This window comes from Hippocampus zosterae, chromosome 9, assembly GCF_025434085.1.
Source record: "Hippocampus zosterae strain Florida chromosome 9, ASM2543408v3, whole genome shotgun sequence".
NCBI classification, from domain to species: Eukaryota; Metazoa; Chordata; class Actinopteri; order Syngnathiformes; family Syngnathidae; genus Hippocampus; species Hippocampus zosterae.
In genome coordinates, this window is record NC_067459.1 from 3,671,935 (window position 1) to 3,699,865 (window position 27,931).

The 27,931-nt window shown below is 42.6% G+C and overlaps 1 protein-coding gene across 1 annotated transcript; it reads left to right on the forward strand.

Moving 5' to 3' along the window:
• On the forward strand, nt 1–27,447 carry nampt2 (nicotinamide phosphoribosyltransferase 2). The gene is made up of 11 exons (XM_052075172.1): nt 1–335; nt 5,553–5,688; nt 5,805–5,908; nt 9,209–9,337; nt 11,706–11,864; nt 13,401–13,531; nt 14,484–14,709; nt 18,214–18,333; nt 23,951–24,091; nt 24,629–24,754; nt 25,557–27,447. The coding sequence occupies exons 1-11, from the start codon at nt 288–290 to the stop codon at nt 25,716–25,718; spliced, it is 1,482 nt and encodes a 493-aa protein (XP_051931132.1). The 5' UTR covers nt 1–287; the 3' UTR covers nt 25,719–27,447.
• The last annotated feature ends 484 nt before the right edge of the window (nt 27,448–27,931 follow it).

The window sequence follows — 27,931 nt, forward strand, 5'->3', positions numbered from 1 at the left end:
CGTCTCAGGTCAGAAGGCGGAGATGAGACGTGTGCTTGCCATGCCACTTGCGAACGGAATACCGCCCCTTTACACACAAAATGACTTCTGCTAGGATCACGCGCGGCTTGACGACAGAATCCGTGATGTTTGGGGAAATTTTCTGTTTGAAATTCCTGCCTTTCGAGTGCAAAGGCTGATTTTCATTGCGGCTGTTCTCTTTTAGACTTATACCAACAGATAATTGGTCTGTTGGAGGTTACTATTCTGAAGTGACGTTTACGTCGATTCATTCATTCATCACAACAATGGCAGCTCACGACTTTAATTTTTTGCTTGCGACGGATTCGTACAAGGTAAGTGAACCAGTACATTACTTTGCGTTCCTCTGTACTATGTTTTGGGCGCGTACCGATGGTGTTGTACTGTATTTTGAAACGCTTAAAATGGTTTCGAATGAAACGTTTTTTAACGAAATAATGTACAGCTAATGTGCTGTTTTAATTTGGGACCCCGTCTAGTATTGTGTACAGAGTAGAAATGGAAATTTATTTTTGTTGCAGGTTTAAGACACTTTACTCGAAGGTCCTCCCACCGTTTTATTTGAGTTGGAGGAATCTGAATTATTTGATCATCTTATAAACACGGGTTATTTGTGTAATATTTGATACGTTTATCAGTTGATGCACTTTAATGGGTGATTTAGAGTTGTCGACAGATGAAAGCAAGTGTGATTTACGTACTCCCAACCGAGAAACACGCCTGTGTTTTCAACATCTACACAATGAATGTAGTTTTAAGTATTCAGTAGTACGGTATCACGGGTCTTCGAGGTTTTGTCTTAAATATGAAAGAAATATATTTTGTCAGCGGCTTACTTATGCAGTATACCCACGTGCCACCCCTCATGGCGGCTTGGATAAATTATATGTATTTAACGGAGGAAAAATATGAAAAGGCTTCTCAACAGATATTTGGCTTGGGAACAATTTTTTTGCAAGTGCTTCACGAAAACAGCTGATGAAGCAGCACGTAGAACGTCTCAAAACAATTACAGTTGCTTTGCCAAAGCATGGTTTTCCACTTTGTTCTAATTTTACTTAATCAATCCTTTACATACTTTTCCTAAGTTTACTGCAATTTATTGACAAATAAAATAAAGGTTTCCATCGGTATTTTATGAATTAATTCTGTCATGGTAATCTAAAGTTATATGGAATCTCTCTCTCTCTCTCTCCCTTCCATGTATATGTACGTATGCATGCATGCATATATATATATATATAATATATATATATATAATATACACACACACAATACAATACATCCTGATTTATATAGTGCTTTCACGACAGCTGCAGCTGTAACAAAGCGCTTAACAAAACAGTTAACATCAAGTAAAATAATAAACACAACACATAACATAAAACACGGACAGTCGTGCATTCCTAACCACTTTTCCCACTTTTGCTTTGTTGTTTAAAGCAGTTTGAGATGAAAGAGGAGAGAATCAAAGTGTCCTTTCAACAGTGGCTCAGAGACATTATGCTCAAAATGTGCACACGTCGGCTACAAGCTAAGTTTCAAAGTCAGCCAGAAGCTGTAGCATCTACATAGCACATACACATACTGTACATATATATTCCATATTTTCCGCACTACAGGGCGCACCAAAAGGTCTTAAATTTTCTCAAAATCTTACCGAGCACCTTAAAGTCCGGTGCGTCTTGTGTATGGTCATTACGGTAATATGCCGATACCAAGATGGCTCCTTGCTTCAGACATGCTTAGTGTTATAACTTGCTGTCGGTTCAGTGAACTGTGTCGCTGCTTTGTTAAATACGTTTTTGTTGCGGCTCCGAAACAAGGAGAGCTGTAGCGTTGTTTTTTAAAACAGTCTCAACAAATGCAGGTATGTCTTCGTCCATCTCCATGCCTTCTTCAGTTCGACTCGAGAGGCGTTCAAGACCGCCTCCGAAAAACGTAAACTAATGATTACTTAAATGAAACTATGAAAATTGAAAATAATACATAAAAACTGAAAAGCAAGTGAGCATATCAAAAAATTAATTCTATAGCCCCCCTACAGAATTTATATTGTGATTTCATCATTTGTGAATACACAACAAAGGAATGAATAACTACTACTGACATCTGATCGTTCTGTTGGAGATATGATCAAGGAAATTCCAATGCGATTTTTGGAGGCGGTCATGAACGCCTCTCGAGTTGAACGGAAGAAGAGAAGGCACAGAGACGGACAAAGACGAACTAAGTTGATGAGACTCTGGTGAATCAAGAGCAGGTAGCCTGTTCATTACGATGTCTGCCACAGACACGATTGTTACTTGTTTGGAACTATTTTGTTTGGAAGGTTACCGTGTTCTGTGTCCATATAAATAAATCTCTGTGTTCGTCTAACAGTGACGGTGCGCTGAGTCACGTCGGGAGTTCAGCAGTGCAGTGATGGCGACCATACTGAAAATATAATGTCTCCAGTGTTACTCCTCGAACCAAGTGTAGTCATCCGGAATGATGCAATTGTGCAGATGTACGCAAGTGTCTGGTGCGGTGGAGTATACATCAGTGACAGTGGTTCAAGTAAGTACAGAGCTGGAGCTACAATGATTGTAGCGGCAATGCTGTTCTACAGGGCTGTGCAAAATTGCAAAGAGCCACTATACAGGTAGAGCACAGTGAAGCTGCGGGAATGAATGAGAAGAGGGTTGCGTTGTAACCAGTAATAAGAAGCTGATTCGAAACAAAAGTTGAGCGCGTTGTAGCGCATATTTAGTCAATGACATGTCCACACAATTGTACGTACACACATACGCTCGTTCATACCGACTGCTGTCTGGCTGCTGAATAAAAATAACAACAATAATAATAATTAAATGATGTGAAAGACAATTGTAAATAGCATTGCGATTTATCCATTTTGTGTTTATATTGCACTTAATTGAACGGTGTTTGTTGTTTTTTTTCTTCTTTCTTCTTTCTACCTACATTCTTGCTGCTGAAGGCTGTAAATTTCCCCATTGTGGGACAAATAAAGGATATCTTATAATATTTGATCACTTTTAGAGGAAGCTGAGCTTCCCTTGCAATCTTAGAGCAATCACCTCTGGTTGAGTACTAATTTACCTTAGATGTGCACTTTATAATGTTATATTGCTCTGTTTTGATTCCCTAAAAAGAGCTGTTAAAGGAGCTGTTGTGTGACAAAATATTTTTTCACTGTTGTTTATGGACAGTAATAATGTGTGAGAGATTATGTGTGAATAACTGCTCCAAGTGAAAAATGTTCATGTAAAATTGAAAATCAAAATTGTTGTTTCATTAAATATTTGCATTTTGCACTTAGAAAACTGATTCATGATTCCATGTTGATGAGAGGATTAAAATAGGAAAAAGTAGGACAAAAAATATCAAAGGAAATTTAGATACGATAAAAAATGGGAGTAATTATGAGTTAATATCATTATATACGTATTTAACCACGATTAAATATTTTAATCGTTTGACAGCACCAATATACCGTATATAATAATAATATATACAGGTATAATATAATAATACATTTTATTTATAAGCGCCTTTCAAGACACCCAAGGACACTTTACAATAACAAAAAACACAAAACAATACGGGTTGAGCAGCGGCAGCCAAAACGCGCCAGCGTTCACTCAACCCCGAAGTCAGAAAGAAACCACAAGGAAGGGAGAGGGGGAGAAAAAAAACACACGCTCGAACTACCCTCATTTTGTGGATAATTTGAGTTAGGCAAAAAACTCCTGCACAAGCATATGACAGTTACAACAGGTCACAAGACATGAACAATGAAGACGGTGAAACAAGGGAATGTATGAAGGAGGGGGTGATGGTGGGGACTAGCTTCCGTGCATACTTTCATCAGTGTGTATATATATATATATATATATATATATATATATATATATATATATATACACACATGTGTTCATTATGTGCCGCTGTATTCGAAACTGCCGGCCGTACAAACAAGTACACTCACTTCCCCCGTGCTGTAGGGGCAAACCATTCTGAAAGGGGGTGGGGGGAAGTTTCATTCCACCTAACACAGTCAGGCTATGTTGATTGTGTTGGTTCTTCTTGCGCGGAAGTCTCTCTACGGTTTTGTGTAGACCTCATTTCGAATGACTACACTTGGTTCGATGACAACACTGGAGACATTTTACTTTCGCTAGGTCGCTACCACTGTAGCGCACTGTCACTGTCAGACGAACACAGAGAACCTCCACCCGCTCTATTTATATGGACACGGAACGCTGTAACCTTCCAAACAAAATAGTTCCAAACAAGTAACAATCGCGTCAGTGGCATACATCGTATACCTGTATGATACAGAGAGAGAGAGAAGAACAGATAACTTTGGTCTTGTCAGTGGAGCAATATGGCAACTTTTTAAAAGTAAACTTTCCATTTTCCATCATACTTTCCAGCATTCTTTCTACCTACATTCTTGCTGCTGGAGGCTGTAAATTTCCCCAGTGTGGGACAAATAAAGGATATCTTATAATATTTGATCACTTTTAGAGGAAGCTGAGCTTTGCTTGCAATCTTAGAGCAATCACCTCTGGTTGAGTACTAATTTACCTTAGATGTGCACTTTATAATGTTATATTGCTCTGTTTTGATTCCCTAAAAAGAGCTGTTAAAGCAGGTTGTGTGACAAAATATTGTTTTCACTGTTGTTGATGGATAGTAATATTGTGTGAGAGATTATGTGTGAATAACTGCTCCAAGTGAAAAATGTTTATGTAAAATTGAAAATCTAAATTGTTATTTCAGTAATTATTCGCATTTGGCACATAGAAAACTGATTCATGATTCCATGTTGATGAGAGCATTAAAATGGGGGCAAAATAGGACAAAAAATGTAAAAGGAAATTCAGACACGATAAAAAATGTGTGAGTAATCACGATTAATTTTTTTGTCCATTTGAGTTAATTATGACAGTTGCATTTTTAATTAGATTAAATATTTTAATCGTTTCACAGCTCTAATATATATATATATATATATATGTATATATATATACAATACATGCCGATTTATATATATATATATATATGTATATATATATGTGTCAAGATGTGAGGTGACAGACATTAACAAAGCAGCAGAAGATTGTCTGTCTATATATCAATCTATCGATCGATCTATCTATCAGGGGCGGGTGTTGCAGATTTGCAACAACTAAATTCTAATCCCCTAATTAATCCACATTCATATTGATCAAGTGGTTTTTGCTGCTGATTATTCAATTAGTGCTGCAGAGGCACAAAGAGAGACACAAAATTTTACAGTGTTGTTTGTTTCTTAACTGTACATACATGCTTTGCTAAGTCGAAAATCCTCCTTTTTCTAACTTAGGAATTTGCTGTTAAGTAATACACGTGGTATGATTAGCAAGTGATGAATGACCACCCTATGCAGTTAGATGATTAGAAGTCTAAATAGGCTCATTGAGACTGTGGTTCCAACTGTTCACTCTGCTGTTTGTTGTTGTTGTTGTTTTTTTTAAACTCAGATAACACACTACAAACAGTATCCTCCCAACGTAAGCAAAATCTACTCCTACTTTGAATGTCGCCGCAAGAAAGGCTCCCAGTTCAGCGAAGTGGTGTTTTTTGGTCTCCAGTATTTATTGAAGAAATATCTCACAGGTACATTTACTGAAAAAAACAACCTTATAATCATGGTGTGTAATTCATGTTTGATGAATGTTCCCTGAAAGTCATTGCAGGTGGCCAGTTCTACGTATTCTGTTGTTTTTCTACAGGGCGAGTGATTACAGAAGAGAAGATTCAAGAAGCAAAAGTCTTCTACCAATTGCACTTCAAACAGGCTGTATTTGATGAAGAAGGCTGGAGAAAGGTTCTTGAGGTATTTCAATATTTATAATGTTCTGTGTCAAGGTATTTCAAAGGAAAAGAAGTTAGTGGAAATAGAAATGGTCAAAAACGCAATGTTCCTTGGCACAATGATACACAATTCAATTATTTAAAAAATGCATGCTATTAATGGCTGTAATACTTTGAATTAGGTCTATCATCGAACTTCAGCCATGATCTGGTGGAGACCCTTATGTCTGAACATGGTGTTTTGGATTTGATTGGATACCACTTTATTGCCAAATGTGACTGCACAGATGAAATTTCTTCCCTATCAACATAAAACAAGAAACAAAAGGAGCCGCCATTAAAAGAAATGTTCACAAAAAAAGACAAAATAATACAAGACCACACATGAGACATAGACAATCGTGCAGTCTTAACCACTTTCCTGCATACACTTTGTCTGAAGCAGTTATAGATGGAAGATGAGCGAATCAAATTGTGCTTTTCACCAGTGCATCAAAGACGTCAATGCTGCAATGTACACACGGCTCCTACAAGCTAAGCTTGAAAGCAACAAGAAGCTGTAGCATCCATTAATGAAAAAGTTTTTGTCTCTCTTCTTTCTCTGCTCCTCGAGAAGTCGCTTTTTACAAAAGTGGCTCTTTTTTTCCCTGATATATCTGCAATGCTAAAAATGATAAATGTTACTTCGACACAAAGGAAGCTTTTAATTTAATAAACATGACATGCTTGGAAGCAAAAAAAACCTGCAATATTTACCTGTGTCAATATTGCACATTGATGGCCAATCGCACCGACTAGCATGGAAAAATATGATTCAGTCTGTTTGTTCTTCAGTAGTTGCTTCAGGTCTTTCCTGCGCACCGCTGGTGATATAGCACCTCCATCGTGGCGCAACACTGCAACTGCAGTTAAAATGCATAGCTGCGTTAAACAGGGTTCCCAAATCCATAAAAAAAGAAGTTGTAAAATTATGTTCTTAATTGTCCTTAATTTTCAGGGAAAGCTTCAAAAATCAATAAAAATAAGATAAGACAAGATAAGATATCCTTTATTCGTCCCACACTGGGGAAATTTACAGCCTCCAGCAGCAAGAATGTATGTAGAAAGAAGATGAGCTGCTGGAGAGGCAGCCACTCGTATGTGTTCATAAAAAAATCAAATGAAATGTGGTGTTCATTTCATTTGTGTATGTCCAGGGGTGCCCATTAGGTAGATCCTGATCTACCGGTACATCTAAGACGGGTCCCAATTAGATCTGAGGAGTGTCGAGAAGAAAAAAAACAACCATTTGTGTGTCTTTGTACATGTACGTAATATATTTTTTGTTAATATACACTGCACACTAATCATCTTATCAGTCTCATTTTCACAAAAAAAATAAAGCAGGTAAATCTTACATTTGTGTGTGTGTGTGCGTGCGCGCGCCGGTAAGGGTAGATCCCGTGAGGTTAGTTGATCGAAAAGTAGATCTTCGATCCAAAAAGTTTGGTCACCGCTGGTGTATGTCATTTTCCCCACCCTTCCAATTACCGTAAATTCCGGGCTACAGACCGCACCTGATTAAGAGCCGCATGCTCAGATTTATGAAGAAAAATCAATTTTGTAATTATATGTGCCGCACCGTACTATAAACCGCTGGCCAATGAGTAGGCGGGGGTTTGCTTCTGCGTCCCTGCCTCCATGGAGCGGCTCCGGGTGAGGCGGTTGACGCGGTCCCCCGCTGAAGCCCCGCAGAAAAAAACCCACAAAATTTCTTAAGGTTAAAATAATCTCCATATTTTTATGAGCATGATAAATGCATTTTCACAACGAAATTACGTTGAAACACATAATAAGAGGCCAGACAAAGAGAGATCTTAATGTGCATTTGCGTAATTACGAGAAATACTGCAGCCCACCAGGCTTTCAATAGAATAATGCAAATTATATAAATCAAGTCAAGTCAACAGTATTTATAGAGCACTTTCAAACAGCCATCGCTGCATACAAAGTGCTGTACATGGAGCAATTTAACATGCACAATAAACAGTAAGACAAATCGGTAATGAAGGCGGTAGAAAGCACCAAACAGTAAAATCAAGAACAAATCTAAGTCATGCTGAGTCGAATGCCAAAGAATACAGGTGAGTTTTGAGGAGGGCTTTGAAATTAGCTGGAGGTGACCGCCATGCAATTCTAAATCCAGGGAGTACTCTCTCTCTCTTTCTCTCTCTCACTCTCCCCCATCTATATTCCTTCCTTGCTTCCTTCCTTCCACTAGCCGCCACTGGTTGCAGGTGAGTTGTAACCTCTCCCTGCTGACTTTGAGTGAGAAGCCGGGTTCACCTGAACTTGTCAGCCAATCGCAGAACACATATAGAATAAGAAGCATCAGGCTCACATAGTACATAGTACTACACACAGTACTCAGTGTTGGGTGTAAGGTGGCGTGCTAATTTTCGGTCTGCATGTAAACACTCACAATATGAGAAACATTGAAACTCAAACCCGAGTTCACAATCTCCTCACCTTCGAGAAGTAATATTTTTCTATGCCATTTCGACCTAAAAAAGTCATTAAATGTCTGCATCACACAGCTCAAGGTTATCACACATTCAACTACAGAGATGATTTTTCAATCAGATGGTGTCCGAGTAGCTGGTAATTTATTGACAGTGGAAAATTGTATTTGTTCCATCTGACCTTTTTCTGGAAATGATTTCTGTGTTGTTGTGCAAAGGGTTAATTTTAGACCCAGGGTCGATAACGCCGTTCCTCGAGGGCTGGTATCTTGGATGTTTTATATGTCTCCCTCCTCCCATCACATCTGATTCAAATCATCAGGATTGTTATCCAGCTTGTGCAGAGATTGCTGGTGAGCTGTTGCCCACCCTTGATGTAGATTCTTCAATGAACAACCAAACGTGCATATTTTTGGAATGTGGGAGGAAGCTAGCGTACCCGGACAAAACCCACGGAAGCAGGGGGATCACTGTAAGGCAGACGTGCTTACCGCTCATCCACCATTCTTACCTAGTCTCATGAAATCAAATACAAATATGTGATCCTTAACATTTTTCCAAATCTATTTTGGTCAAAGGAGAGACATGCGCTGCAGTTGATCATTAACAACACAATTTAAATGAAAATGTGGACTACAGCTCCCAGAAACATAATTCGTACCTGTCTTGCTGTGTTTTGTCAAAACGATGCTTCATCTTTTAAAGGCAGAGTGCTCTTGCATTGGACATTGTTATACTGTGCAAGTGGTTGTAATGTTGTGGGTGGTTGGTGTATTTTCTCATTCGGTCACCTCATGATCAATATGTTACCTTTGTGTCAGAAACACGATGGCCGTCTTCCTATCCGGATAAAAGCGGTGCCTGAGGGCAAGATCATACCCAGAGGCAATGTGCTCTTCACTGTGGAAAATACAGACGCAAGATTCTACTGGCTCACTAACTATGTTGAGGTAATTGATGTTTACATGTGTTGCCTTTTGTCAGGGGTCACCAACAGGTAGCCAGATGAGTAGGTGGGGGTCCTGTTCGCCAGGGATGGGACAGGGTGATTTCATAGAACTGTGAAAGATTTGATCGTTTTACAGTGTTATTCAATTGCAAAAACCTTTATAAATAAAATGTTACAAACCATATTTGGATTTCCAACCGATGGTAATGTCAGAAATCATGAGCAAGATCAGTGTCTTCATGTGAATTAATCATAATTTATATTCATTCATTCATTTTCTTCTGTTTATCCGAGGTCGGGTTGCAGGGGCAGCAGCTTAAGCAGGGAGGCCAAGACTCTCCTTAGCCACTTCATCCAGATCTTCCTGTGGGATCCCCATACCAGCCGAGAGACAGTCTCTCCAGCATGTCCTTGTTTGTTCTCAAGACCTCCTCCCAATAGAACGTGTCTGGAACACCATACCCTGAAAGCTTCCAGGCAGCATCCTAACAAGATGCCCGAGCCACCTCATGTGGCTCCTCTCAAGGCGCAGGAGCAGTGGTTCGAATTTGGGCTCCACCTGAATGACCGAGCTTTTGGTCGCAACCTACAGCTCGTGACCGTAGCTGAGGGTAGGTACCAAGATCAATTGGTAAATCGAGAGCTTCGCCTTTCGGCTCAGCTTCTACTTTACCACGACAGACCGATACAGAGTCTGCATCACTGCAAGCGCTCCAACAATCTGCCCGTTGATCTCCCACTGCTGCCTCCCCTCACTTGTGAACAAGGCCCCAAGATACTTAAACTCCTCCACTTGGGGCAAGCTCTCATCCTTGACCTGGAGAGGCACACCACCCTTTTCTGATTGAGGACCATGACCTCCGATTTGGAGGTGCTGATTCTCATCCCAGTAACTTCAAACTTGGTTTTGAACTGCTCCAGTGAGAGTTGAATAGTGCACCTTGATGAAGCCAACAGAACCACATCATCTGCAAAAAGCAGAGATGGAATACTCTGGTCATCAAACCTGGCCCCATCAATGCCTTGGCTGTGCCTAGAAATTCCATTCAACAACGTTATGAACAGAATCGGTTAAAAAAAAAAAAAGGCTGCCTCACTGGAAACTAATGAGACTTATTGCTGGCAATTCGGACCAAACCGTAACAAGGGTCATCCTAGGATCACACAGCCTATACTTGGGCATATGGTATCCCATACTCTCAGCGCATCGAACTATAGCCTATGTTGACCTGGTGGAATCCCTTATGTCTGAACATGGTGTTCATTATGGAAAATTCATCACGAGCATAGAATTCCAGTAGCAGAACCGACTGCGCGGGCCATTCTCCTCAATCATGCCCTTCCAGGTGTCACTGTCAATGCCCACATCACCATCAAAGTCCTCCAGCAGAATGATGGAATCCCCACTGGGAACGCTCTTCAGCACCCCCTCTAAGGAAGGGTAGAAACCCTGAATTGATGTTTGGTGCATAAGCAAAAACAACATTCAGGACCTGTCTCCCCACCCAAAGGTGGAGAGAGGGTATCCCTTTGTCCTCAAGGGTGAACCCGAATGTAACAGGAATCAAGCCAGGGGCCATTAAATAAACCCATTCCACGTCCCCACGTGGCCTCTTTGGGATATGCCCGTCCAGACCCCATGGGTGTAGACGTGACCACCAGGTGCTTGGCAACGAGCCCCATTTCCAGGACTGGTTCTATAGGGGGAGCGCTATCCGGGCCAAGGAATTCAAGTTCCAAATATTTCATTCAATATAGGAAGTCTATCATCTGTACTTTGTTTGGTCCCTCACCCAGCATCTGTAATTAAAGTTACAGTCATACCTCGGTTTTCGACCATAATCCGTTCCAGAAGGCTGTTCGAAAACCGAAACAACGCTCTTTTTAAAAAAAGAATATTTATTGAACATGTCTGTTTACAATGGAACTCTACACGAGGAAGCGTCACTTCCTCGTCTACCCGAGGAAGCGTCACTTCCTCGTGTAAGGAAGGCGAGAGGAGTCATGTGGCGCATTCAAGTGCGTTCAGTTTGGTCAAGAACCGATTTTCGGTCGTAATCCGAGGCATAAAAAAAACTCAATTTTTGGTCGAAAACCGATTTGGTCGAGAACAGAGACATTTGAAAAACGAGGTTTGACTGTAATGTAAAAAATATATATATTTCAGAAGTACTGGGTCGCCTTTCGCATTATTTAGTACCCAAGAAGTACATCTCCGTTTCAACAAGGTTGGTGACCCCTTTCTAAGGGCATAATTGAAATCTTATGTACATGCAATTGGGATCCACCTATGCATGTACTACTGCTGTCTGCTTTAATTTGTCCCATAACTATCCTATTTGATGACACCTTCTCATTGTTGGTTCTAGACAATGTTGGTCCAGATGTGGTATCCCATCACAGTGGCTACCATATCCAGAGAGTTTAAGAAGATCCTAGCCAAACACCTGAAGGCCACCTCAGGAAGCCTTGAGGGTCTTCACCTGAAATTGCATGACTTTGGCTACAGAGGAGTTTCTTCACAGGAGGTCAGCAAATCTGTTTGTTGATAGGTTGTAAAAATGTTTTCGTACTTACTTTAGTACCGGTTCGTGCAAAAAAAAAAGAACACTTTTGTCAAGGTTTTTTTTTAAATTTAATGCTAAATTCTTCTCTGTGTTTTGGGCATATGGTTGTCTTTGTCCTATGCCTGATCTGGTCTTCGAGGTTTTGGAAGGCCCCAGAGGTCTAAGTCTGCATCTGTTATGTCCCTTCAACAATAACTGAGCAATAGGGCTGGGTGATCTAGATTATTTTGATTGGTATTGAAATTATGATAATTAATTACCAAAGCTCTCCTCCTCAAAACTATCATAACACTGCACATTGAACTGGTCATACTTGAACTTGTCAAGCACAAAATGACTTAAATATAAAAATAGCATGTCCAGTTCAAGCCTCTTGTGTTTTCATTCTGCCTGCATCCACACATTTTACTGCATTGCATCTTTGCACAGATTCAAACCATGAATAAATGAATCATCCTGATCGCTTTATCATATTTAACTTTTTTTGTTGTTCTGTTGTTATTTTCATAAGTCTTGGGACTTCTTGGGCTAACCTAGGACTTGGGGCATCGTATTTTGTGCCATATCATGTGGAAATGTGAGCTGGTATGACAATAAATATTCTTTAAATCCTTAAACTCAACTTGAAATAAAACTCAACTTGAAACAAACAACAAAAAGTAACAAAATGAAGTAATAATATACTAAAATAATAGCAACTATAAATACAACTAAGCTATAAATAAAAATAATATTTTCCTGATATGAGCTATGGCCTCTTAGTTGTGTGGTACCCTGCATGCATGGAGAAGCAACTTTCTGTATAGATAAGAGTAGAAGAAGAAAGTTCCGTTTGAGCTTGATTACCGTATTGGCCCGAATATAAGACAGCCCTGATTATAAGACGATTCCCTCTTTTTCAAGACTCAAGTTTGAAAAAAGACTTTTTGAACACCAAATTAATTTTTACACAGAAAATAATAACAGTACGTTTTCTTCTTCGTGACAGGCCTCGGGAGTCAAGTTCAACATTCGCTTCAATGATATCAGGCGCCATCTAGCGTGGTGAATGGGTATAACGTCTTAACCCCGAATATAAGACGACCCCTGTTCTTTGTTTTGTTTTGTTTTTTTTTTTCATTTGTTTTTTGTACCAGTACTTTTTCTTTGACATGTATTTGTATACATTCTGTATACAGTCTTGATCTTATCTCGGTCTCGACCTCCAAAAGACTTGATCATATCTCGGTTTTGACACTCTAATCTCAATAATGTTTTGGTCTCTTGACTACTCCAACACTGTCCTGTTACATCCCCAATAAACCTAATAGCTGACTTTGACAAGAGGACCAGTTTCCCCTACTTCCTCCTGCCCAGAACCACAAGGCATAACCAAAAGAATGCATGATTAACTAGAGAGGAGGACTCGTTAAAAAAAAAAAAAACTAGTAAGTAAACTATATCTGCATATTTTAAAGAGCCACACAAGTAATTGTCTTATTTCTTTCATCGATCCAGTCTGCAGCTTTAGGTGGAGCTGCTCATCTGGTGAATTTCTGCAGTACTGACACAGTAGCAGGACTACTAATGGCTCAGCGATACTACGGATGTCCAATGGCTGGTTTCTCCATTCCGGCAGCTGAGCATAGGTAAAGAAAAAAACATATCAGCAACTTGAGAACTGCTGTCTGTAACTTTTATATTTCATGATAATATAGATGCCCACAGGGTGACAGTTCTTTTCATGTACCACACGCCTTTGTCAAGGTAACAACTTTAATCCAGTATTTACCTTCATTGGGAGAGAATGAATGTAATAAATACACTGTACTAGTGCATTTAGACAATATTAAGATCCCTAAAATGTCTCTCTCTCTGTCGATACAAGGTCACATAGAAATCAAAGGCGTTATCTGTAGACCTCCGAGACAGGACTGTCTTGACTCAAACCACAAACCTGGCCAAGAGTACAGAAGAAAATTCTGCTGCTAAGAATGTTCCACTGATCACAGAGGCCACCATGCTCTGCCAATGGGCGGACTTCCAAACAACCAGGACTCTTACTAGATCTGGCTGCCTGTCTGAACTCAGCAATCAGGGGAGACTCTGCAGTACAACAAATAAACCTTTGTAGACAGTATTTCATGATTTTCTGAATTATCTTTCTACGTTTCAGGCCACAAATATGAGAATTTACGAATGCTAGACTGCGATGGGGACAATGTATGCTCACTTATGAATAAGCGCATGAGTATATTTACCATCATGTAATTAATACAATCATTCCTCGAATTAGTTATAAATGCTGCTGCCTTGCACAATAAAATCAATTACACAAAAAAAAACAATCCATAATGATGGGTAGAATGTTTTAATGACTGAAGAAATGGTATTTGACAAATAAAATGCCAGTTCTTAATTTCATTGCCTTATTACAAATGCTTTTGTAATAAGGTAATGAACATCATAAATAATTGGTTTTGTTTGCATTAATCTGCATAATGTAATCATTCTTACTACCTTTTGGCATGCCCCCCCCCCCCCCAAGTCATCTCCAAATGTTAATCTAAAATGAGGAAAATGCTCTTCCTTTTCATACAGTACGATCATCTCCTGGGGGAAAAGTAGAGAGAAGGATGCATTTGAGCGAGTGTTGGATGAGTTCTCCTCCGGGCCTGTCTCTGTGGTCAGTGACAGCTATGATATCTTCAATGCCTGCAAACATATCTGGGGAGACAAGCTGAAGGAGCGAGTCATGGAACGTGGCCAGGACTCGTGTCTCGTGATCCGGCCAGACTCTGGTGATCCCGCAGAAACTCTTATTGAGGTAAATAAGGCAGCTGCTTTGACGCAATATTTCCCAAGCAGACCCTTTGTATCATGTTAGTCATTCATTCATTCATTCATTCATCTTCCGAGCCGCTTGATCCTCACAAGGGTCGCGGGGGGTGCTGGAGCCTATCCCAGCTGTCTTCGGGCAGTAGGCGGGGGACACCCTGAATCGGTTGCCAGCCAATCGCAGGGCACACAGAAACGAACAACCATTCGCACTCACACTCACACCTAGGGACAATTTGGAGTGTTCAATCAGCCTGCCACGCATGTTTTTGGAATGTGGGAGGAAACCGGAGCACCCGGAGAAAACCCACGCAGGCCCAGGGAGAACATGCAAACTCCACACAGGGAGGCCGTAGCTGGAATCGAACCCGATACCTCTGCACTGTGATGCTGACGTGCTAACCACTGGACTACCGGGCCGCCAAGTTAATAGTTTAAATGAAATGTCATGATTTAAGTGTCAGTTGTTAAAAATATCATTTTTTTGATGTGATAATAAGATCAGGTTAGGCCGGGGGTCGGCAAAATGCGGCACCGCAGCCGCATGCAGCTCTTGAGTGCCGCCTAGTGGTTCCCTGGAGCTTTTTAAAATATTTGAAAATGGAAAAAGATGGGGGAGTGAAAATATATTTTTTGTTTGAATATGGTTTCTGTCGAGGTAAAAATTGGCAAGTGTGTTTCTTCAAGTTTAACATTTACAGTTGTCAGCCCGGACTGCTCATGGATAAAAAAAAATTAATTGGTTATTTTTCAGAAGCATCCGATAATGGCCTACTGTACTCTTTGTACATCACTGGTATTCTCCCACACTGTAAAAATACTTTTTTGTCTTTTGTCTTTCCTGGTTCTGAAAAACTGCCCAAACCCAGTATACAGCCATCTCGTTACCTCTGCGTCCCGCGTCCTAGATGCATAATTTTCCCGCGGGACACACAGTTCCAAATAATGTGCGTTTTTGGGACAAAAGGAAATTTCTCAGTCAAAACAAACAAAAAACGTGGACAGTCTCAAAATTGATTCATTTATCATTGCATGTTTTCGTCAGAGTAGCAACATGACAAGTAGCTACCATATTTCATTTGATGTTTTTTGGGGGGAGGCGGGCGGGTAGGGGGGTGCGCACGGAGTGAACACTTCTATGGCCCCTAAAATCCAACCATTTTCTGATCCGTTCCTCCTCACAAGGGTCGCGGGCGTGCTTGAGTCAATCCCAGCTGTCTGGCAGTAGGCGGAAGACACCCTGAACTGGTTACCAGCCTATCGCAGGCCCCTAAAATCCTCCATAACAAATACATGTTGTGGTTCCTGCCTGTCCGTCACAACAGAGCAGGTAAGGAACCAACTGAGGAAGATGAATGTGAGGAAGGCAGCAGGTCCGGACAAGATCAGTTCCCGGCTCCTCAGGACCTGCTCTGACCAGCTGTGTAACATTGTCCAGCACATCTTCAACCTGAGCCTGAAGCTGGGCAGAGCTCCACAGCTGTGGAAAACTTCGTGCCTGGTCCCAGTGCCCAAGACCCCCCACCCTAAGGAGCTGAACAGCTACAGACCGGTGGCGCTGACGTCTCACCTGATGAAGACGCTGGAGAGACTCATCCTCGCCCACCTTCGACCGCTGGTGAGCCCGTCACTGGACCCTCTGCAGTTTGCCTATCAGCCTGGCATCAGCGTGGAAGACGCCATTATCTACCTCCTCCACTCAGTGCTGTCACACTTGGAGAAGGCTGGGAGCAGAATCATGTTCTTTGATTTCTCCAGTGCCTTCAACACCATCCAGCCCAATTTGCTGGGAGGCAAACTGCAGAACGCCGGAGTGGACCACCATCTCACAGCATGGATCATAGACTACCTCACAAATCGGCCGCAGTACGTGAGATTGCAGACCTGTGAGTCGGACCGGCTTCTCTGCAGCACTGGAGCGCCGCAGGGGACTGTTCTGGCTCCATTCCTGTTCATCCTCTACACCTCGGACTTCAGACACGTCACTCCAAACTGCCACCTTCAGAAGTTCTCCGATGACTCTGCGATTGTTGGCCTCATTACAGAAGGGGACGATCGGGAGTACAGGGGACTGACAAAGGACTTTGTGGACTGGTGCCAGCAGAATCTCCTCCAGATCAACCCTAGGAAAACTAAGGAGTTGGTTGTGGATTTCTGCAGGAAAAAGTCCTCACCAGCACCGATGAACATCCAGGGTATGCACATAGAGAGGGTGACCTCCTACAAGTACCTTGGTGTTCTTCTGAACGACAAACTAGACTGGTCTACAAACACGGACACCCTGATTAGGAAAGGACAGAGCCGACTCTTCCTACTCAGGAAACTGAGGTCTTTTGGGGTTCAGGGGTCACTCCTTAAGACGTTCTATAACTCGGTGGTGGCCTCGGCCATCCATTATGGCATTGTCTGCTGGTCAGGCAGCATCTCAGCCCGGGACAGAAAGAGACTGGACCGACTGGTCAGGAAGGCCAGTTCTGTCCTGGGTTGCTCCCTTGTCACTCTGGAGGAGGTGGGCAACAGAAGGATGCTAACTAAGCTAAAAGCTATGATGGCCAGTCCCTCCCACCCCCTCCAGCCCGCCCTGACAGCACTTGGTAGCTCCTTCAGCCAGAGACTGTTACACCCGCGCTGCAAGAAGGAGAGATACCGAAGCTCGTTCCTACCGACTGCTGTCAGGCTGATGAATAAAAAATAACAATCATAATAATAATAATAATTAAATGATGTGAAGGAAAATTGTAAATAGTACTGCGATTTATCCATTTTGTGTTCATATTGCATTTAATTGAAAGATGTTTGTTGTTTTTTTCTCTTTCTTCTTTCTACATACATTCTTGCTGCTGGAGGCTGTAAATTTCCCCAGTGTGGGACGAATAAAGGATATCTTATCTTACATTCAGTCAAAAACTCCATGTGCTATTCAACTCTCCGCACTTGTCTTTCATACCATTTATAAAAAATTTGCGCTGTTTAAGTGGATTTTTATGGCAGGTGACGCCGTTTGAAACAGCACAGTCATTTTGAGGCATCCATTTGCAGACTCCTTCAAAATTGTGGCCCATATAAGCTGATTTGTGGATATTTTTAAATTTGTCAGCCAATCTGAGAAGGGCTGCCCTGAGTAGAGGACAAAACGAACAGCTTGAAGAGTGATGTTGAAAATTGAATCAGGTTATTCAGTTTTATTCTAATTTAAAGTTTTTTTTTAACCGATCTATCAGTGATATCACACACATTTTCCACATTTTTCCCTTGCAAAAAAACCCCTCAAATTTCTCTGGAACCCATCATCCGTCTTTCTGCGTTGCACTCAGGTTGAATTGGCCATTTTGACAGACTCATTTTTGTGACATCCTTTCACGTTGCGAGTCAGTCAAGAGCTGATCTTTTGAATGGGGTCATTGAATGATTATTTAGTCTTGTTTAGCCTGCAGCAGGACACATTATTGATGGCAGATAAATGATTTTTAACTAAAAAATGTGTGTCTTCTAGGTCATCAAGATTTTGGAGGAGTGTTTTGGATGTTTGCTGAACTCTGTAGGATACAAGGTGCTGCCTTCATACCTGAGAATAATTCAAGGGGATGGCATTGACCTCAGTTCAGTGGATGAGGTATTGATACATCCTGCTCTTTATTCACCAGAGGCTCATCAAACTCGTCTCTTATTTCTCTCCCAAAGTGTCTTCTCCCGCTTGGTGTACCTTAGCCTTTTCCGCTACATACAATTTCTGTTCAGCGATTGTAAGGCAGGCTCTCGCTGGCAATCCATAGTGGAGTTGTTTAATGCAACGCGAATGATTTCAGCTTGAGTCTAGCTGTGGACAATGTTGACAGGCTTGCAAGCAGTAGCCATACATTTAGCTCTGGCTTCAGCAAATGTATCCATTGTCTTCGCTTTGAAATTATCGATAGCTGTCTGTCTTAGATGAGGGGACGGAGTACTCACATCAGCTGTGTGCTTGGCCATTAAGTGGTATTTCAGACACGACGTGCTATGATGATAGCTCACTTTACGACTGCAAAACATCCAGGTAACTTTGGTCTTGTTAGTGGAACTATCTGGAAGTGAGGGTCCTTTGGCAAGATCCTTCACGCTAATGCCTACCTCATACAATGATGAGAGACAATAAAACGAATGACATGCCGGCTCAGACGTCGCCCGGCCAAACAAGGTCTGCGTCAGGTGCTGGGGAACCAGAGCACCTTGATGAAAAATGGGCTACTGGAACAAAGCAGAGATGGGCGAAATGCGATAACATGGCTCTGTTGGAATGCTACTACTCAAGCAACCCTAGTCAGAGGGGTTACATGCAGAGAATGTGGGCTAAATGGTTATTTCGAAACCCACAGTCACGGTTGACAACGAAACAACTAGTAGCTCAGTGTTCCAACATCCACAAACGGCAACTGCTGTCACAACTTGAGATTGATGAGGTACAACGCAGGTTCCATGGTGGCCTGGGGCCAGGCTGCCAGATCAGAGGAGGAGGTCATACCAGAGATTGGGAGGCAAACCCAAATGAATGCAGATGATGAGATTGGGAGGCCAGCCCCAAGGAATGAAATGCTGAGCGAGGCAGCAACTGACCTGAAAGCTAAGATCATGGCGAGAATGAAAGCTGAGCAACGAAGAAACCAATTACAACGGCTATGTGAAGTACCATCTGAAAGTCTCATGGAAAGGGTGAATGCAGCACTGAGGGCGATCCCTACCGTAACAATCGCAGATCCTTGAGATGCTTGGCTATAAGAGCAACCATGGAAGCCATGAGATACGTTACCCACCATGGAAAAGACGGTTGGAGGCTAAGATTAAGGCGGCCCGGAAAGATGTGAGTCAATTGACGGAGGCCCAGAGAGGTGTGAGGAAAAGGCAGATACCCGAGAGGTACATCCAGATGACCATACCCGAAGCACTCGAAACTGCCAAACAAAGGCTCCAAGCCTTGTCCAGCCGCCTAAAGCGGTACACGAAAGAGAATGAGGCCAGACGAATAAACAGGCTGTTCGCAACACTGTACGCTCAGTGGCAGGGTCCTAACAACAGAGCTGACCAACCAAGACTGGAAACTGAAAGGTACTGGAAAGGCATATGGGAGAAGGAGGTTGCACATAACAGCAGGGCACAATGGCTGGTGACGCTGAGAGAGGAGCACAGCGACCTCCCTGAACAGAACCCAGTTACCATAACAGTGGCACACATACAGGAAAGTCTCAGATATGTAGAACTGGACAGCACCAGGCCCGGACATGGTCCACACTTACTGGCTAAAGAAACTCACAGCACTCCATGAGCGCCTAGCAGTACAAATGAACCAGCTGCTGAGGGATGGGACTCACCCAGAATGGCTAACCGAAGGGCGAACGATCCTGATCATGAAGGATCCCTCGAAGGGTGCAGTCCCATCCAACTATCGGCCAATAACCTGTCTCTCCACAACATGGAAGCTCATGTCAGGCATCATTGCGGCTAAGATAAGTGGACACATGGATCAATACATGAACGAAGCACAGAAGGGCATTGTTAGAGCTCTATCAGAGTAGCCAAATATCAGCTCCTGTTTGACAGAACAGTCGCACAAGACTGCTGGTCCCGACATACCAATTTGTGCACAGCCTGGATTAATTACAAGAAAGCCTATGACTCGATGCCACATACATGGATCACTGAATGCTTGGAGTCGTATAAGGTGAACAGGACCCTAAGAGCCTTCGTTGCGAACTCAATGAGGATGTGGAAAACCACACTTGAAGCCACTTACCCAAGTGTCCATCAAATGTGGCATATACCAAGGTGATGCACTCTCCCCACTGCTGTTCTGCATAGGACTGAAACCCCAAAGCCAAGTAATCACCAAGACAGGCTATGGATACCGCCTCAGAAATGAAGCTACGATCAGTCACCTCCTCTACATGGATGACATAAAGCCGTATGCTACGAGCGAAAGGGACATAGACTCCCTGATGCACACAACCAGGATCTACAGCAGCGACATTGGGATGTCATTTGGGCTTGAGAAATGTAGTCGGATGGTGACTAAGAGAGGAAAGGTAGTCCGCACTGCAGGAGTCTCACTCCCTGAAGGAACAGACATTGAGGACCGCTATAAGTACCTTGGTATACCACAAGCCAATGGCAACCTCGAACTGGCAACAAGGAAAGCGGCTACGGCCAAATACCTCCAGCGAGTGAGGCAAGTCCTAAGAAGCCAGCTCAATGGCAAAAATAAGACCCGGGCAATAAACAGCTAGTGAGTGTGAGAGCCACTGTCCAGGATGAAACATCCAAGCTCCATGAATACATCAAGGAGAAGGCTCCAACGGATGACATACTCAGATAATGTCTCAGACAATGGGGAACAGAGGATGAAGCGCTGGAAGAGGGACCATCGTGGGAGGACAAGCCCCTACACGGGACGGGATGTACCACCGGACCATAACTGGAGTGGCTGATCTCAAGAAGTCCTATCAGCGGCTAGAGAGGGCTGGCCTGAAGGACAGCACAGAGGCACTCATCCAGGCTGCTCAGGTGCAGGCCCTGAGCACCAGAGCCATTGAGGCCCAGATATACCACAGCAGACAAGACCCAAGGTGTAGGTTGTGTAAAGGAGGCACCTGAGACGATCCAACACATAACTGCAGGGTGTAAGATGCTGGCATGTTAAGCCGACATGGAACGCCATAACCAGGTGGCTGGCATAGTCTGCCGAAACATCTGTGCAGAGTATGGACTGGAAACCCCAAGATCAAAATGGCAAACACCTCCGAAGGTGGTGGAGAATGACAGAGCAAAGATCCTGTGGGACTTCCAGATCCAGACTGACAAGATGGTAATGGCAAACCAACCAGATATCGTGATAATAGATAAAGGGCAGAGGAAAGCCTCGTCTCACCCCTCGGGTGGTGTCCGTCCCTCATTCAGCTTGGGTCCTCTACCAGAGGCCAGGAAGCTTGAGGGTTCTGCGCAGTATCCTTGCTGTTCCCAGCACTGTACATTTCTGGACTGAGATGTCCGATGTTGTTCCTGGGATCTGTTGCAACCACTCATCTAGTTTGGGGGTCACTGCCCCGAGCGCTCCGACCACCACAGGCACGACTGTCACCTTTACCTTCCAGGCTCTCTCCTTCCAGGCTTGGGGAGAACATGCAAACTCCTCACAGGTTGGCCGGAGCTGGCATCGAAGCCTACATGGCTGCACTGTGAAGCCTATGCGCGAACCAGTCGACCACCATGCCACGCACACGCGCACACACACACACACACACACACACACACACACACACACACACACACAGAGAGTGAGAGCGAGAGCGAGAGCAAGATTGAGAGAGATATCAGCGATACTACGGATGTCCAATGGCTGGTTTCTCTACTCCGGAAGCTGAGCATAGAAAACACATCACAAAATTGAGAACCTCTGTCTGTAAGTTTTGTATTTAATGATAATATAGAAACCAAGTGGAGGAGTTTAAGTCTCTTGGGGTCTTGTTCACGATTGAGGACAGGAGGGAGCGAGAGATCGACGGGCGGATCGGTGCAGCGTCTGCTGTGATGCGGACTTTGTATCGATCTGTCGTGATAAAGGAGCTGAGTCAAAGGGCGAAGCTCTCAATTTACCGGCTGATCTACGTTCCAACCCTCATCTATGGTCACAAGCTATGGTTCGTGACCGAAAGAACGAGATCGCGGATACAAGCGGCCGAAATGAGCTTTCTCCGCAGGGTGTCCGGGCTCTCCCTTAGAGATAAGGTGAGAAGCTCGGTCATCCGGGAGGGGCTCAGAGTCGAGCCGCTTCTCCTCCACATCGAGAGGAGCCAGATGAGTTGGCTCGGGCATCTAATTAGGATGCCTCCCTGGTGAGGTGTTCCACCAGGAGTAGACCCCGATGACGACCCAGGACACGCTGGAGAGACTATGTCACCCAGCTGGCCTGGGAACGCCTCGGGATCCGCCAGGAAGAGCTCGAAGAAGTGGCTGGGGAGAAGGAAGTCTGGGCATCCCTCCTAAAGCTGCTGCCCCCGCGACACGGCCCCAGATAAGCGGTACAAGATGGACGGATAGATAGATAGAAGAACAAGGACTTGTTCTGTGATTATTAATTTGAAAAGCTTTATGGAAATGTGACAGCTCTTTTCATGTACCATGCACCTCTGCCAATCTAACAATTTTAATCCAATGTTTACCTTCATTGGCATGGGAGAATTAATGTAATGAATACCCCTGTACTACCCCTGTATTTAGCCCAGGGGTGCCCAAACCTTTTGGACCGAAGATCGACTTTTTGATCAACCAACCTTCTGCGATCGACCCGTTACCGCGCACGCACATACACACGCATGCTATGATGAGCAACAGCCTGACACGGAGGCATGCAACACACCTTTGCAGCCTGTTAAACTATAGTAGCTCACACTTACCGTTTTAAAGTGCTTTCCTCGGAACTCTAGATTTCTATTCTTTGCCCGTGCCCTAGGTGAATTGTACACAAAACAAACTCTGAATGAGAATAATGAAAACGATAAAAAAGAGTGCAAAGGCTCTGATCACAAGCTGCAATTGCAGAACCAATTTCCCTTTGGGGACAGTAAAGTATGTGAAAAATGAAATCCTAGTGGGCTTTAGGCAAGAGGTGGGGCACACCCTGAACTGGTCACATGCCAATCATAGGACACTTAGACAGACAAGCAATCACCTTCACGCCCGCAGACAAGTTTTTAATTAACCTACCATGCATGTTTTTCAAAATGTAGGAAGAAAATCCATGCAAGCCCTGTGAGAACATGACAATTCCTCATCGGAAGGCCGGTGCCCAATTTTGAATCCATGATCTCTAAACTTTGAGGCAGTTGTACAAATTTGTTTTTCAGAAAGTTCGTTGAGATGAAGGCATCTTAAGAAAAGTTTCTGTCAGGTGCTGCACTGTATTAAGAAAACAGCTACTGATAAGCAGCAAGCAGGTATTTCACGCTGCTGGTGTTCCTAGAATCTCAAGAACCCAATGCAGGATTAGGCAGCCCGAACAGAAAGTAGCGAGAAAGTAGAAAGCTTCAGTTTCAGCCGTTTCCCCCTCGAATTTGTAGTAAAAACAAAACTGGTGGCCGTCTTCCAGTTCTTTGATAAAGTTTTCTGAAGATGTATTTTCGTGACATCTGCAGTAGCTTCAAGTACATTTTCGCGCACGATGAAATGTATGTCACTCTAGTATCTGCCTTGGTGGTTTTCTGCAGATTCTTCACAAGCTGACTGATGAAGGCTGGAGTGCAGAGAATGTTTTCTTTGGTTGTGGCAGTTCTTTGCTCCAGAAGCTCAACCGCGACACACTCAGTTGTGCCTTCAAGTGCAGCTATGTGGAGACCAACGGCAAAGGGGTGAGTAGAATTGAGGTAATGGGTTTGCATAGATGTAGCAACTAATGTGATGATGAACTTGTAATTCTTGAAAATGTTACTAAAATTCAAGAAGTCTTGACTCATTTTTTCTGATCGAGCTGAACCAAAAATAAATGCAATACGGTTGAACCCTTTATAGGACCATAAAGGAAAATTCACTTCATAGTCTGAGGAGAGATGGCCACATGAAAACCGTTTGTCATTTTCTCTATCATGACCATTTTTAAAAGTAGGGAACATAAAAATGTGCGTGTCAAGTGTTGCATGAATTAAATCAAGCTTCATTTGTTGAGCACCTTTTGTACATTAAGTGTGTAGTACAAGGTATTTATCATGATCAAGACTTGTATTCCAAACAGTAATAGGGGATTGTTTAAAAACATGGTCTGTGCTGGACATTTTTCAGATTTTTTTTTTTTCGAAGTGAACACATTAGTATGACAACAGGGGGCGGTTTTGCGCTGACATCTGTTTTCCCGCAATAATATCTTTTCCCTACCTGTGTATGTCTTCCAGATGGACGTATACAAGCAGCCAGTGACGGATCCATCTAAGGTGTCAAAGAGGGGTCGTCTATCGCTGAGAAGGAACTCTGATGGGCTCTTCGAGACTGTAGAAAGGGGAGCCGGCAAACCTGAGGAGGTGAGACTGATCTTATAATGATGTTTGTGGTATTATTATACTGTAGATCAACAACTCTGCAATTCCAGCGATCCCCTTATATTTGCTGTTCAACTTTCACAAATTCACTGAATTGTATTTTTATTTTTTTTGGGAACCTTTACTTCTTTGTTGAAAAACTCTGCTCTTTGCTGTTTTAGCTTTATTTGTTTGAACAAGATGGTGGCAAGTAAGTACTGTAATGTTGAGTTGCTTCAAGGTGTTTCACTTAGACATTGGTAGTGCTTTGTCACTGTCTCGTGTCAACTCAGTTACTCTTGGCTTTTTGCTATTTACAGCAGTCCCTTTGCTGTAACGCTCGGTTTGAATTTACATTGTCAGACAGGTATCGTGTGTACAATCCATATTAGATGGTGGTTATTGTTTGCTGTTACGTAAAACTGTCCTAACTTATTGTCAAGGTATTTCAATTACTGTCTTGTAAATTCCTCTCACGCAGCTCAATAAAGTAACTCTAAATGTATTTGCCTGTTATACTTATGACATTACAAAATTTGAGCTTGAACCTAAGCTAAATACTGTTGTCTTCATTAAGACGCTGCTATTTTATACAACAAAGCAGCAACAGGCAACCCTTTTGTTCTTGGGTGCCATATTAGTGTTATTAATCCATATTATGTCCACTTTCCAAATGGTTTTAGAATTTGTGAATCACATCTTGGTGGTGTATTTATTAGAACATTTTAACTCCTCAACATAATTTTTATTGTAGGTTTTGGAGTGCTGCTGATCTCAATGTTTCATGTTTTCTGTGTCCTTTCAGGATCTTCTGGTCACGGTGTTTGAGAATGGATGCCTTCTGCAGAATTACTCCCTGGAAGAAATCCGTAAGAATGCCAGACTGCGGGAAGAAGAGATGACGCCGACCATGCATAACCACAAAGAGGAACTGCTACACAAGCACATCATCAATGGGACTCATTAGACCAGATTCTAAACCTGCTGATGTGTGTACAGGTGTGTAGCTTCGGGTGCCTCATTTTCTTAAATCTCCCGAAAGGAGGAATATGCAAGGTTTTACCTTTTTATTTATTCATTTATTTTTTTTAAACCACTACATAAAAAGCTGCATATGGCAAACGATACACACAGAGTATAATCTCAAGCAGTCCACCGAGGAGATTTTTTGCTTCAATAGATTAACTCTAAACGCGTTCATTCTGAGCCAGCAACATCTTGGTCTTGATGACAACCGAAACTCAGGGTCAGCAACGGACACACTATTTTGGTCATGATCATGGCTTTTGTCCAAGCATCAAAATAATATTCAGAAATATTCTTTTATCAAATGGCATAAATTTTACTCAAGCACCCCATCAAAAAATAAATACCAGTACATGAATGAAAGGGGAAGTCAACCCTAAAAGTTTCTTTGCAATATGTTCTATGCAGCCTCACTAGTCGAAACACAGTATTCTGATTTCTGTTTGTGGAGTATTAATTCAGCAGCGAAATCCACCTGTTTTTATTCATCTCAGAGTGTGGCTGGCTACTTTGCCACCTGATGTCAACTCAAAATGACATCAGAGTTGCTCAGGGCTCGAGACATGATCAATTCTCCTCAGACTTTTACAGGATTCCCCACAATGACAACCTGGAAAAAAAGATTCTCTTTTCATTTTTGCAAATGTAATGTAACAGATTGGTTTTTAATCATGTCCAACACAGCCACAGTCCGCCTGTTTCTCTCTCAAGCTAACACATAACTTTTAAAGCATACTTTTATTTCCTGTTGCTCAGTTAATTGCAATGCCTAGCTTTCTGGTCTTCCTAAAAAGAGTATTTCAAGGTGAGAGTTACTCCGGAACTCAGCCACACGAGTCCTGACAAGGACTAGAGGGTGGGATTCCATTACACCAGTTTTAAAATTGCTGTATTAGCCCCTCTGTGTGTTTCAAGATTGATTTTAAGATGGTTTTATTCCTTTTTGAATGCCAAAACGTTCTTAGGCCATCCTACTTATCCGACTTGCTTTTATCCTATCAATCCTCGTGCATCCAGAGGTCCTTTGGCACTGGTGTTTTAATTATTCTTTGGGTGAGAACCAGAACACATGGTGAGGCTTCATTCAGCCAATTTGGTCCCCAGCTAGGGAATAGCCAGCCAAAGGACATCAGGTCTGTTTTTTCGAGCAGGCTTAAGGCACATCTTATTAGTTTATCTTTTGGATAACTTATTTTAATTATTTTGTAGCGCCAATGTTTCCTAATGAGGGGCCTTCACACTGGGAGGTGTCGTTTTTGTCAGCGTGGATGAGCTCCCTTTGGGTGCTATTTTCTTCATCTGTTTTCTCTGTGCCATGTTTTAAGATAGTTTATCAGGTTATGTATGCGTGTCATGTTTCAGTTCGTGACCAACAGGTGGCACTGTGGGGCTTTTCCCTGCAGCTGCACACCTTGTTGGTCGTTAGCCAATTATGGCTACAAAAGGACTCCCACCCGACCACTCATGGTCGGGTCATTGTTACTGTTCCTCTGCTGCTGTCATGTTTGTTAGTTTTGTCACGTTTAGGACATGTTTCTGTTACTATTTTTACCGTTTTTGAGCTTCTGCCATGTTTTTTGTTTGATACTTTGGATTCGTTTTGTTGTTAGGACTTTGCTTGTTTTGGATTTAGTTTCCGTGTTTTAATACAATCTGTCAAGTTCTCCCTGCTCCTCTCTCATGCCTGCTTTTTGGAGTGCACCACCACTTCGTAAACGTGACAGCGTGTTTTGTGTGTGTGTGTGTGTGTGTGTGTGTGTGTGTGTGTGTGTGTGTGTGTGTGTGTGTGTGTGTGTGTGTAAGCACGGGCATGCTTGTGGTGATATGCATCTGTTCATGTTTGGGGAAGTGGGACGGTCCTCTTTTTATGTTGTATTTTGGATGTTTTAATTGCACAGCACTTTGAGTTGCATTTTTATGTCTGAAAGTGCTATTTAAATGAAATTTGATTGATTGATTGATTGATAATTCCATGTCTATACCTTAAAAAACTATTTGGTTGCTTTCGCCATAAGCTTTGCATCATTGGCCGCCTGCGCAGTGAAGTGCCATCAAATAGGTTCTGAAGCATTTGGCTAAATATCAACAGATACATTTGACTGAAACACTTTGGAATCCATTTTGCTGCATTGTTAGAGATGGCGCTACGCCCAG